Raw genomic sequence first — 13,718 nt, 5'->3', positions numbered from 1 at the left:
GGGGAATTGGCAGAGCAGGTAGGTATAAAAGGAGAGTCATGGAAAACTTTCCTGTGAAACTGATAATTGAGCTAAGCTTTTAAGGCTTATTAGAAATTTTAGTAGTGAAGAGGAAGAAAAGAGCTTCCAGGAATAAGAAACATCTGTATGAAAGTCTTGAGGTAGGATGGAATGACTGAACATGAATGATCATGATCATTTAAGGAAATGAAAGAAATCCAATCTGGTCAACATGCAGAATATGTTAAAAAAAAAAAAAAAAGGTATACAAAATGAGGCAGAAAAAGAAAAATTCAATTTATGCAAAGGCTTTACAGACTATATAAAATATTTTGAAGTGGCAGGATATAAAATCAACACGCATAAATCAAAGGCATTTCTGTATATCAGCGACAAAACTTCTGAAACAGAAATGAGGAAAAACACCCCATTCACAATATCCTCAAAAAAAAAAAAAAAAAAAAAAAAAATACTTGGGAATCAACCTAACAAAAGAGGTGAAAGATTTATACAATGAAAACTACAGAACCCTAAAGAGAGAAAGAGAAGATCTTAGAAGATGGAAAAATATACCCTGTTCATGGATAGGCAGAACTAACATCATCAAAATGGCGATATTACCAAAAGTTCTCTATAGGTTTAATGCAATGCCAATCAAAATCCCAATGGCATTTCTTGTAGAAATAGATAAAGCAATCATGAAATTCATATGGAATAATAAAAGACCCAGAATAGCAAAAGCAACTCTAAGTAGGAAGTGTGAATCAGGTGGCATAGCGATACCAGATTTCAAACTATACTACAGAGCAATAGTAACAAAAGCAGCATGGTACTGGTACCAAAACAGGCGGGTGGACCAATGGTACAGAATAGAGGACACAGAGACTAATCCACAAAGTTACAACTATCTTATATTTGATAAAGGGGCTAAAAGCATGCAATGGAGGAAGGATAGCATCTTCAACAAATGGTGCTGTGAAAACTGGAAATCCATATGCAACAAACTGAAACTGAATCCCCTTCTCTCGCCATGCACAAAAGTTAACTCAAAATGGATCAAGGAGCTTGATATCAAATCAGAGACTCTGCGTCTGATAGAAGAAAAAGTTGGCTCCAATCTACATATTGTGGGGTCGGGCTCCAAATTCCTTAATAGGACACCCATAGCACAAGAGTTAATAACTAGAATCAACAAATGGGACTTACTCAAACTAAAAAGTTTTTTCTCAGCAAGAGAAACAATAAGAGAGGTAAATAGGGAGCCTACATCGTGGGAACAAATTTTTACTCCTCATACTTCAGATAGAGCCCTAATATCCAGAGTATACAAAGAACTCAAAAAATTAAACAATAAGAAAACAAATAACCCAATCAACAAATGGGCCAAGGACCTGAACAGACACTTCTCAGAGGAGGACATACAATCAATCAACAAGTACATGAAAAAATGCTCACCATCTCTAGCAGTCAGAGAAATGCAAATCAAAACCACCCTAAGATACCATCTCACTCCAGTAAGATTGGCAGCCATTATGAAGTCAAACAACAATAAGTGCTGGCGAGGATGTGGGGAAAAGGGTACTCTTCTACATTGCTGATGGGACTGCAAATTGGTGCGGCCAATTTGGAAAGCAGTATGGAGATTCCTGGGAAAGCTGGGAATGGAACCACCATTTGACCCAGCTATTGCCCTTCTCGGACTATTCCCTGAAGACCTTAAAAGAGCGTACTACAGGGATACTGCCACATCGATGTTCATAGCAGCACAATTCACAATAGCTAGACTGTGGAACCAACCCAGATGCCCTTCAATAGATGAATGGATAAAAAAAATGTGGCATTTATACACAATGGAGTATTACTCTGCACTAAAAAATGACAAAATCATGGAATTTGCAGGGAAATGGATGGCATTAGAGCAGGTTATGCTAAGTGAAGCTAGCCAGTCCCTAAAAAACAAATGCCAAATGTCTTCTTTGATATAACGAGAGCAATTAAGAACAGAGCAGGGAGGAAGAGCAGGAGGAAAAGATTAACATTAAACAGAGACATGAGGTGGGAGGGAAAGGGAAAGAAAAGGGAAATTGCATGGAAATGGAAGGAGACCCTCACTGTTATACAAAATTACATATAAGAGGTTGTGAGAGGAATGGGAAAAAAAAAAAAAAACAAGGAGAGAAATGAATTACAGTAGATGGGGTAGAGAGAGAAGATGGGAGGGGAGGGGAGGGGGATAGTAGAGGATAGGAAAGGTAGCAGAATACAACAGTTACTAATATGGCATTATGTAAAAATGTGGATGTGTAACCGAAGTGATTCTGCAATATGTATTTGGGGTAAAAATGGGAGTTCATAACCCACTTGAATCTAATGTATGACATATGATATGTCAAGAGCTTTGTAATGTTTTGAACAACCAATAAAAAATATTTTGATCATTAATTTAACATAACTGTATATGCATGATTAGATTTTCAACAATCACTATAGCTACATGGAGGAGAATGAATTATCAAGGAAAAAGGGAAAATCCAGAAAGTTCAATTGGAATGTTATCATACTCATCTGGATTAGAGATGACAACTGACAAAAGAGATGGAGAAAAATGGATAGTAAGAAATTAAAATCAGAAATCGAAACAAAAGAAACAATCGAAAAAACTGACAAAACTAAAAGTTGGTTCTTTGAAAAAATAAATAAGATTGATAGACCACTAGCCATGCTAACAAAGAGAAGGAGAGAACCCAAATTACTAGCTTACGGGATGAAAAAGGCAACATCACAACAGACACTTCAGAAATACAGAAGATAATCAGAAATTATTTTAAAACCCTATACGCTAATAAAATTGAGGATAGTGAAGGCATCGATAAATTCCTTAAGGCATATGAGCTACCTAGATTGAGTCAGGATGATATAAACAACTTAAACAGACCAATATCAAGTGAGGAAATAGAAGAAGCCATCAAAAGATTACCAACCAAGAAAAGCCCAGGACCAGACGGATATACAGCAGAGTTTTACAAGAACTTTAAAGAAGAACTAATAGCAATACTCTTCAATCTATTTCAGGAGATAGAAAAAGAGGGAGTACTTCCGAATTCATTCTATGAGGCCAACATCACTCTGTTTCCAAAACCAGATAAAGACACTTCAAAGAAAGAAAACTTCAGACCCAATATCCCTAATGAATATAGATGCAAAAATCCTCAATAAAATTCTAGCAAATCGGATACAAAAACATATCAAAAGATCGTGCACCATGACCAAGTGGGATTCATCCCCGGGATGTAAGGCTGGTTCAATATACGGAAATCAATAAATGTAATTAACCACATCAATAGACTTAAAGATAAGAACCATATGATCATCTGGATAGATGCTGAAAAAGCATTAAAAAAAATACAGCATCCCTTTATGTTCAAAACACTAGAAAAATTAGGGATAACAGGAAATTACCTCAACATGGTAAAAGCTATATACGCTAAGCCTCAGGCCAGCATCATTCTAAATGGAGAAAAATTGAAGGCATTCCTTTTAAAATCTGGAACAAGACAGGGATGCCCTCTTTCACCACTTCTATTCAACATACTTCTTGAAACACTAGCCAGAGCAATTAGACGAAAGAAATTAAAGGCATAAATATAGGAAAAGAAGAACTTAAATTAGCACTATTTGCCGATGACATGATCCTATACTCAGCAGACCCAAAAAGTTCAACCAAGAAACTTCTAGAACTAGTAAATGAATTCAGCAAAGTGGCAGGATATAAAATCAATACCAATAAATCAAAGGCATTCCTGAATATCAGTGACATTCTCTGAAATGGAAATGAGGACAACTACTCCATTCACAATATCCTCAAAAAAAAAATAAAATACTAACAAAAGAGGTGAAAGATCTATACAATGAAAACTACAGAACCCTGAAGAAAGAAACAGAAGAAGACCTTAGAAGATGGAAGGATTTACCTTGCTCATGGATTGGTAGAATTAATATTATTAAGATGGCCATATTACCAAAAGCACTTTACAGATTCAATGCAATTCCCATCAAAATCCCAATGACATTCTTTGCAGAAATAGAAAAAGCAATCATGAACTTCATCTGGAAAAATAAGAGACCCAGAATAGCTACAGTAATTCTAAGCATGAAGAATGAAACTGGTGGTATCGTGATTCCAGATTTTAAACTGTACTATAGAGCAATAGTAACAAAAACAGCATGGTACTGGTACCAAAACAGGCGGGTGGACCAATGGTACAGAATAGAGGACACAGAGACAAATCCACAAAATGACAACCACCTTATATTAGACAAAGGTGCTAAAAACATGCAATGGAGAAAGGATAGCATCTTCAACAAATGGTGCTGGGAGAACTGGTAATCCATATGCAACAAAATGAAATTGAATCCCTTTCTCTCACCATGCACAAAAGTCAACTCAAAATGGATCAAGGAGCTAGGAATCAGACCAGAGACTCTGCGTCTAATAGAAAATAAAGTTGGCCCTAATCTTCATCACGTGGGGGCAGGCCCCAAATTCCTTAATAAGACACCTATAGCATAAGAGTTAAAACCAAGAATCAACAAATGGGACGAATTCAAACTAAAAAGTTTTTTCTCAGCAAGAGAAATAATATGTGAGGTGAATAGGGAGCCTACATCCTGGGAACAAATTTTTACGCCTCAAACATCAGATAGAGCTCTAATCACTAGAGTATACAAAGAACTCAAAAAGTTAAACAACAAAAAAACAAATAACCCAATCAACAAATGGGCCAAGGACTTGAACAGACACTTCTCAGAAGAGGATATACAATCAATCAACAAATACATGAAAAAATTCTCACCATCTCTAGCAATCAGAGAAATGCAAATTAAAACTACTCTAAGATACCATCTCACTCCAATAAGAATTGCAGCCATTATGAAGTCAAACAACAATAAGTGCTGACGAGGATGCGGGGAAAAGGTACACTCATACATTGCTGATGGGACTGCAAATTGGTGCAGCCAATTTGGAAAGCAGTATGGAGAGTCCTTGGAAAGCTGGGAATGGAACCACCATTTGACCCAGCTATTCCCCTTCTTGGACTATACCCAAAAGACCTAAAAAGAGCATATTACAGGGACACAGCCACATCAACGTTTATAGCAGCACAATTCACAATAGCTAGAATGTGGAACCAACCTAGATGCCCTTCAATAGATGAATGGATCAAAAAAGTGCGGCATTTATACACAATGGAATATTACTCAGCACTAAAAAAATAACAAGATCTTGGCATTTGCAGGGAAATGGATGGCATTAGAGCAGATTATGCTAAGTGAAGTTAGCCAATCCCTAAAAAACAAATGCCGAATGTCTTCTCTGATATAAGGGGGTGACTCAAAATGGGATAGGAAGGAAGAGCATGAGAAGACGACTACCACTAAATAGGGAAGAGAGGTGGGGGGGAAAAGAGGGAGAAGGGGAGTTGCACAGAAGATGGAAGGAGAATCTCATCGTTATATAGAATACATATATGATTTTGTGATAAGAAAAAAAAAGTGTGTCACATTAGATTGGATAGACAGAAATGATGGGAGGGGAGGGGAGGAATAGGGGGGATAGGAAGGGCAGCAGAATAGACATTATGATTGCTATATGTATATAGGTGACTCTGTGACCAGTGTGATTCTGCAATCTGTACAATTAGAAAAATGAGAAATTATACCCCAATGATTCAAATGTATGAATTGCCAAGATCATTGTAATATGATCTTGCTAATAAAATAAATTAAATTTAATAGCTAATAAAAAAATTAAATTTAATTAAAAAAAAAAAAAAAAAGAAATTAAAATCAGTATGTCTTATTGATGATTTTGGCTATGTGTAATGAGGGAGAAGGAGATGTACATGATTCCTAAATTTTAAGTCTGGATTTGGACAGAAGGTAATGCTATTCATTCTAAAAATCAGATGCAAAGGCTGGGAGGCTATGAAGATCCTACATTCCAATATGGTTGTACTTAAGCTGACCAGTTAAAGAGAAAAGACCTAAAGATACTGACAGTAGAACCTGCCTATAATCCCTCTGACTCAGGAGGACAACAAATTTGAGCCTCAGCAAACTTAGCAAGACCCTAAGCCACTTGGTGAGAACCTGTCTCAAAATAAAAAATAAAAAGGGCTGAGGATGTAGCTCAGTGATAAAGTACCCCTGAGGGTCCAAACACTAAAACAAATGGCAACTTTAGCTATGTTTTTATTTATTTATTGGTGATACTGATGATTGAATCCAGGACCTCATGTGTACTAGGCAAGTGTTCTACCTGACTTACATCTCCAGCTTTGTATTTTATTCTTTTTGTTTGTTTGTGTGCTACTGGGGATTGAACCCAGGGCCTCTTACATAAGTACTCTATTAATGAACTACATCCCCAGACCTCTGCAGAGGATTATGTTACTTTTACTACTCACCTACTGGTTCTCCAAAGGTGATAATGAGTTCTATGGTGTCATAAACAAAGGTAAATACAGCTTGATCATCAGTCCACTCAATAACATCCCACTCAGACAAACTGGAGAGAAGAAGGGGGAAAAAAAAGCCACATCTTTTTAAAAGATAAAAGATTAACTTCTTTATTTTGTGTGTGTGTGCTGGAGATTAACCCCAAGGTTTTATGTATGCTAGGCAAATGCTCTACTACTAAGCTATACTTCCATCCCAAACAGAGAATTTCTAAAACTACTCAAAACAGTATCAATAACAGTTGCTGATGTTTTCCCACTGGATTCAGAGACAACTGATATTTCAGTTCAAATACTGTGAATGTAGGAGGACTGAAAGTTCAAAGCCAGCCTCAGCAAAAGTGAGGTGCTAAGCAACTCAGTGAGACCCTGTCTCTAAATAAAACTCAAAATAGGGCTGGGAATGTGACTCAGTGGTCAGGTGCCCCTGAGTTCAATCCCCAGTACCAGAAAAAAAAAAAAAAAAAACAACTTAAGTTGTAATCAGAGTATCAGAGAAAAAAACAAGTCTATGCAAAGTATTAAATACTTAAACATTATTCCATACATAGCTCTTCCACCCTGTATATTTTCACTTTAGTAAAAACTCTGACCCTTTTTGAAGCTGCCTTGTGCATACAGGTTAAAAGCCTGTAGTAATTGCTGGGCACAGCGGTGTATGCCTGTTCTGTTGTCCCAGCTACTCAGGAGATAGTCAGCTAGGATTGCTTGAGCTCAGTTCAAAGTCAGTCTGGGAAAAATGGTTAGACCCCATCTAAAGCAAGAACAAAACAAACCCCTGGAAAAACCTACAACAACACATTCTGAAAACATTTTCAACTGCTGTAGTAGATTAGACAATGACTAAAACACAGGATAAAATACAAATGTCACCTGCTTTGCCTTACCTCAGCTGATTCAGTAGTTCTTCAGTTCTATTTGTTTGTTTCTGCATAAAGTCTATCTGAGTAAGGGTCTGCTCTTTCTGTACCTCCAGTTCTAAGAGCTTTCTGCAAAACAAAACAAAAAACCCAGGTATTCACAGAAAGATATGGTCTTTGTTACAAGAATTCAAACTATAACAAAAAGGTTTATGATAAGAAGTCACATGCTTGATGGCTCCCAGGTTAAAAAAATATATATATTTGTTTATTTACTTATTTCTGGTAATCATTAATGTAGAAGTAGGCTTACTTAGAAAAGGTACCAATCATTGGCTCTCAAATCAGGATCCATGAAGATATCCTCGGGGTTCCAATGTTTTCTAAAATAATTATTAAAAATAAGAGACATGGTCTCACTGAATTGCTTATGCCTCGCTTTTGCTAAGGCTGACTTTGAACTTAAGATCCTCCTGCCTCAGTCTCCCGAGCACCTGGGATTACAAGCATGCGCCTACTTTTTCATTTTTGATAACAAAAAAGCATAATGTAGGTCATAAGGATATTCACTTTAAAACCAAGACATGTAATAACTTTGTTGCCTGCATTTGATTTCAGTTTCTTGCAGCTAAATAGAACTTGACCTTTTGTTAGTCATTTTGCTAGCATTGATTTAATTTCAAACATTACTACCTGTTAATGTTGTCAACTGGACTTTTATTGGTTTTGTCATGATTTAATTTCTTTTCGTCTTAAAGTTGAGCAAGATTCACATGCTTAAGAAATATATGCCTCATTTCATACTTACATATACTTATTTAAGTACAAATATAAAAATAGTTTAATTCTTGGTTTATTTTCTTTAAAAGGATCCTGATAGAATTCAAGCTTGAGAAATCCTGCTTTCGATTAATGCCCTATAAATAGTAAGGGCTTTGAAAATACTGATGGCTATGATGTGCTTTAGGGTCCAGTTCAGTGCAGCAGAAGCTCTAAGTCACCTTTAGTCAAGACTCTTGTTCATAATTCTTGTGACTCTCTGGAAGTAGGAAGTCATTTAGCTTTCTGGAGTTTAGCATTAGATTGTCTAACACTTGGATTAAAGTCTGACCTTTGAAGCTCCTCTTCGTTTGTTTTTAACTGTTGCAGTTCTATAAAAAGAAAACAAAACATAATACCTTAATACCTTCACAAAATCATCTGTTTTGTTGAAAATTCAGACTTAATCTCATTTAAATACATTAAAAAACAAACTCAAAAGGGCTTTTAAAAATTTTTTTAAATATCTTTAAATAATTCAAAAAGTTACCTTTCTCTGCAGCTCTCATTTCAGAATCCCATTCTTCCACAGGATTGTCTTTCTCCTCATCTTCCAAATTCTTAGTTTCTAAAAGTAAATAGCATGCATTAGAATAAGTCAATCAAGATAATTTATTAAATATCAGATATGAAAAGAATAGATGGTCACAAAGTGACCATTTCACAAATACCATCTATTCTCTGTACTAAACTATAATTATAATTTCATATGAAGACATACACTTATCTGGTGGCAGAGAAGTGAGCTCTGAGCCACAAAGCAAGGATCTCTATTAGTATCTTCTATCTTCTCATGGTCCACTATTTATACATATAATTTGCAAGAACATAATAGTTGTTAGGCAACATATATGGGCTAAGTAAAAAATATTTGAACACACACACAAAAAATTTTTTTTTTGAACTTGGGAAATTTACTGGGGAAGGGATGGGAGTAAATATGCATTGAGGATTGTCACACAATTTGTTTTAGAAACCTGGGAATCATTCTAAAAACTCTCCTCTCTCACCATTTTTTTTTTAAAGGCATGCCTTTTTATTTTATTTATTCGTATGTGGTGCTGAGAATCGAACCCAGTGCCTCATGCATGCCACGCAAGCACGCTACCACTAAGCCACAAACCCCAGCCCCTTCTCCCCATATTAAGTTTATCCAAGTTAAGATCTTACCTCAAAGATATCTTTTTCTTCACCATTACCAGCATCTCTTAAAATAAGCTTCTATTCTTTCTTTCTTTTTTTTGGTACTGGGGATTGAACTCAGGGACACTCAAGCACTGAGGCACATCCCCAGCCCCTTTTATATTTTATTTAGAGACAAAGTCTCGCTAGGTGCTTAGAGCCTTGCCAAGTTGCTGAGGCTGGTGTTGAACCTGCGATCCTCCTGTCTCAGCCTCCCACGCTACTGGGATTATAGCATGTGCCACCACACCTGGCTCTGTTACTAGTCCAATAATGGATTAACTGGTTGTATTTACTCTTGATCTACTCAAATCCAATCTCTAGCCAGTAGCCAGTGCTTAATTAAGACCTGTCAAATGACTGTTCCTTTCTCTTAGAAAAATTCAGAATTACCTTAAGAGGCCCAATTAGACCTGGTCACTAGTGATATCTATAGCTCTTCTCAGGTTATGTTGCCTTTTGCTCTATTTTAGTTATAGTGGCCTTATTTTCAAACACTTGTAATTGGCACATTTTTTTCCTAATAGGGTTTCTACTTTTGTTATTCATTGAACAGGCTGCTCTTTCTATCCTTTTCACTTTGAGACTCCCATTCATCCTTCATATCTTAGCTTAAATGTCACTTCTTTAGCAGGAAGGCTACCATGACCTCTTGACTATGTCAGATTTCTATTACAGGACCTCAATAGTACCTTGTAACCTTTTCCTCAGAATTTATTATAAAATTATTCACTTAATGACTATATTCTCTTTTGGACTGGAAGCCCCATAAAAGTAGAACTAATGTTTGATCACCAGTGTGTTCTTAGCACTAAGTACTGTATATGACACATGGTAGGTACTCAGCAAATTTGCTCAATAAATAATATTCTGTGAAATAGAAAGATAATCAACAAAAGAGTGGGACAGTCTAAGACTATAGAATTCATATATTTATTATCAATTTAATGCAGAACACATGTACAGGCACTTATACTCTATATAGCATAGTACTAATAGTACTAAGGATCTGGAGAAAAATAAAAGCTGATTTTGGCTTCCATGTACCTTATAATTAGGAAGATAAACTGAACAAAATAACTACAATACAAGTGACAGCCACAAAAGCTAAAGAGATGGAGAGTATTTCCCTTCATGGAAAACAGGAGAATGTATTAGCCAAAACAAAGTGGCAGGTAGGCATAGTGGTGCATGACTGTAATCCCAGAGGCAGGAAGATTGCAAATTCGAGGCCAGCCTATGAAATTGAGCAAAACCCTGTTTTAAAAGAATTTAAAAAAAAAAAGTGGGTGGGGGGGGGATACTGCTCAGTGGTAGAGCATCCCTGAGTTCAATCTCTAGTACCTCAAAAGCCAACCAAAAAAATAAAACAAGATCATACATACAAAAAAATAAGTGGCAGGGGACTAGAGATACAATTCAGTGGTAGAGTACTTTAGGTCTAGCATGCCCAAAGCCTTGGGCTTGATTCTCCACACCATAAAACGATAACAACAAAAACAGAAAATGGCATAACTACATAGAAATGTATGTAGTTTGGGCTGGAATTCAGAGGACAAGAAACAAGTTTTTGAATTAGATTTTGAAGATGGGAGAAGATTATTTATTCACATAGAGTTTAAAGTGCTTAAGGATATTGTTGCACTGAAGTTCAGGAAGAAGACAGAAATTATATAATCTAAAACTCAAACAGGTTAAAGATGTGCTCAGCCAAAATGATTATGAAGTACTTGAGGGCAAAACCTGTATCATTTCTTTATTTTTTTCCCCTGATGATAAGCAGAGTATATGGCATGAAGTAGGTGCTCAAAAAATATTCGATGAATTTAACTGAATTTGGGAATTAGTTACATAATTATTAAAGCAGATGAAAGCATTAGAGGAGAGAATATAAAAGGGATGACAAAATCTAAATTACACACAAGGGGTTAGAGAAAAAGAAGCCATTAGAGGAATTAAAAGGAATAGCCCGGAGAAAACAATAGGGTTAAGGTAGTGCAATATCATAGAGGTTAAGATAGATGAAAGATTCAGGAAGAAATGAACAATCAGCAGCAGCAAAAGCTGAAACAAGTCAGATAGTTAAGGGCCAAGAGTAACCAAATTTGATGATTATGTGGAATTTTGAGATCTCTGAGGAAGCAGCTTAAGGAAAGCATAATTAACAAGTGAAGATTATGAGAAGCCAAACTGAAAGGTTAAGACAATTTTCTTTCTTTTGATGGTACTTGGGATTGAACCCGGGAACACTCTACTACTGAACTACGTCCTTAGCCCTGTTTATTTTGAGGTAGGGTCTTGCTAAATTGCCTAGATTGGCCTCCAACTTGTGATCCTCCTCCAGAGTCACTGATACTACAGATATGCGCCACTGCACCTAGGTAATTTTCTTGTTGTGTATGCTGCTACGGATCAAAGATAGGACCTTGCAATTGTTAGCAAGTGTTCTACCACTAAGCTACATCCCCACCAATTTTCAAATGAGATGGACTTATCTATTAAAAAATACAAAATTATAGTCTAGATTATTAAGAGTTTTCCACAGGGACTCATCTTGGGTATCTCTTGTTGACTGTGTTACGGATGACCATAGTAAAGGAGTTTTAATTTGCTTTAATCAAAGGTTTCAAGGTGCTAATACGTGTCGGCATAATAAGGCAACAGGTTGGGGATGTAGCTCAGTTGGTAGAGTCCTTGCCTTGCATGCACAAGGCCCTGGATTTCATCCACAGCGCCACCCACACACACAAAAAAAGACAAACCATCTCTATTATAGGAAAGCATTAAATTTAAATATGATTGCGGAAAAGTATTCATTATAATTCTGGGATGACTCTATAGAGTGCTACCACTAAGTTAAACATTTAAAATACTTTACCTATTTCCACTTCAGACAGACAATTATTGATCTTCTTGAGTATGTTATCCATCTCATCTATCCTTATCTGAAGTTTCTCCCTCTCATTCTAAACACAAAATATTATAATTGTAAGGTTAAACTTCCAAACAAAACATTATAAATAGTTTAAGTTGTTGACATAACTGCTACGTCTTGATCATAAATGGGTAAATCTTAAAATGGCCAAACCTTCTGCTGGCAGCTGCCAGCAACCTTCAATCTGGACTTAAAAATAAATGAAATTTTAAAAGGAGATAAATACAAATTAATTTGTATTCTCTTTTACTTATTTATTTATTTAGCTGCTAGAGATTAAAGTTAAGGTGCTTTGGCACTGAGGTACGTCCCCAGCCTTTTTTGAGATAAGAGTCTAACTTGCTAGCCTCAAACTTGTAATCCTTCTGCCTCAGTCTCCTAAGTAACTGGAATTATAGGCATACCCCATGGAGCTTGGCTGTATTTTCCTTTATTCAAGTATTTGTATATGTGTTTCATGGAATATGGGATATTAATGTTACTTTGAAAAAAAAAAGTTCTTTAAAATTTTTTCTATGGTCAAATAAGGGAAAAACTGATCCATGACATCATTTTTATTTTTAGACATTAAAATTTATATTTCTCTAAGATTATATTGTATGCAATATTTTTCATATTTATTTGCCAATGGGAGGATAATCATTTTGAAAATGCTATTTTAAGCTTCATGGACACACATATACAACTAGATACAAAGGTGAAGAAGACAAAACTATAGTCTATATACTATACTTTCCATTTTATAGTCTTTAGCAATGGGAGACCTAAATCTTATATATATTTTATTTCAATGTGTAATAACAGTATCTGAGATATAAGCCCATATTAGTAACTACTTTCCAGTTATTGAAGATAACAAGACTTGTCACTTTTGACTGAGCCTGCTCTCTTAAGAACAGTTGTTCTCACTCAAATTTCATTCACATATCTCCTAAGAAACATTCTTCATATTCCACACCACTAGAAAGTACTTTTATTTTTTCCTTTGTGGTACACTGGGAATTGAACCCAGGGGTAATTTACCACAAGCTACATCCACAGCTCTTTTCTACTTTTTTATTTTGTGACAGGTCTTGCTAAATTGCCAAGGCTAGTCTAGAATTTGTGATCCTCCTGCCTCAGCCTCCCAAACTGCTAGGATTACAGCCATGCACCACCATGCCCAACAAGTAATATTAATATGTTTTTTTTTTTTTTAATGCTGTTAATTGTCTCAAATTACCTGGGCTGACTGCACCAGCTTGCTGTACAGAGTCACTTTTCCTTGGTGAGTGAAGACTTTAGTTACCTTGGTAACACATGATTTTATTTTGTTAACGTAAACACCAAAGGCCTTCAGCTGTAAGGGAGAGTTAAGGAGTACAATGCACTAAAACAAACCAGACAGAAAAGGTAACTGATCCA

The 13,718-nt window shown here is 36.0% G+C and overlaps 1 protein-coding gene across 2 annotated transcripts in view; it reads right to left on the bottom strand.

Annotated features, from left to right (window-relative positions):
- The window catches only part of Knl1 (kinetochore scaffold 1), a 60,163-nt gene that overhangs the window by 5,702 nt on the left and 40,743 nt on the right, over positions 1–13,718 (bottom strand). Inside the window, exons 16-21 of one of the 2 annotated variants that reach the window (XM_046460951.2) lie at positions 13,537–13,683; positions 12,258–12,345; positions 8,688–8,765; positions 8,490–8,529; positions 7,406–7,507; positions 6,468–6,568 (exon numbers count right to left, since the gene is read on the bottom strand). In XM_046460951.2, coding sequence (XP_046316907.1) covers positions 6,468–6,568; positions 7,406–7,507; positions 8,490–8,529; positions 8,688–8,765; positions 12,258–12,345; positions 13,537–13,683 — 556 coding nt within the window. The remainder of the gene's footprint in view (positions 1–6,467; positions 6,569–7,405; positions 7,508–8,489; positions 8,530–8,687; positions 8,766–12,257; positions 12,346–13,536; positions 13,684–13,718) is intronic. The other variant, XM_046460953.2, reaches the window with a different exon arrangement.

The sequence above is a fragment of the Marmota monax genome, unplaced genomic scaffold (assembly GCF_021218885.2).
Source record: "Marmota monax isolate L192 unplaced genomic scaffold, Marmota_monax_Labrador192_F-V1.1 WCK01_AAM20220418_F8-fsc00001, whole genome shotgun sequence".
In the NCBI taxonomy this organism is placed as follows: Eukaryota; Metazoa; Chordata; class Mammalia; order Rodentia; family Sciuridae; genus Marmota; species Marmota monax.
Note: the sequence above shows the minus strand (reverse complement) of the source record. Positions and strands in the feature narration are given on the sequence as shown.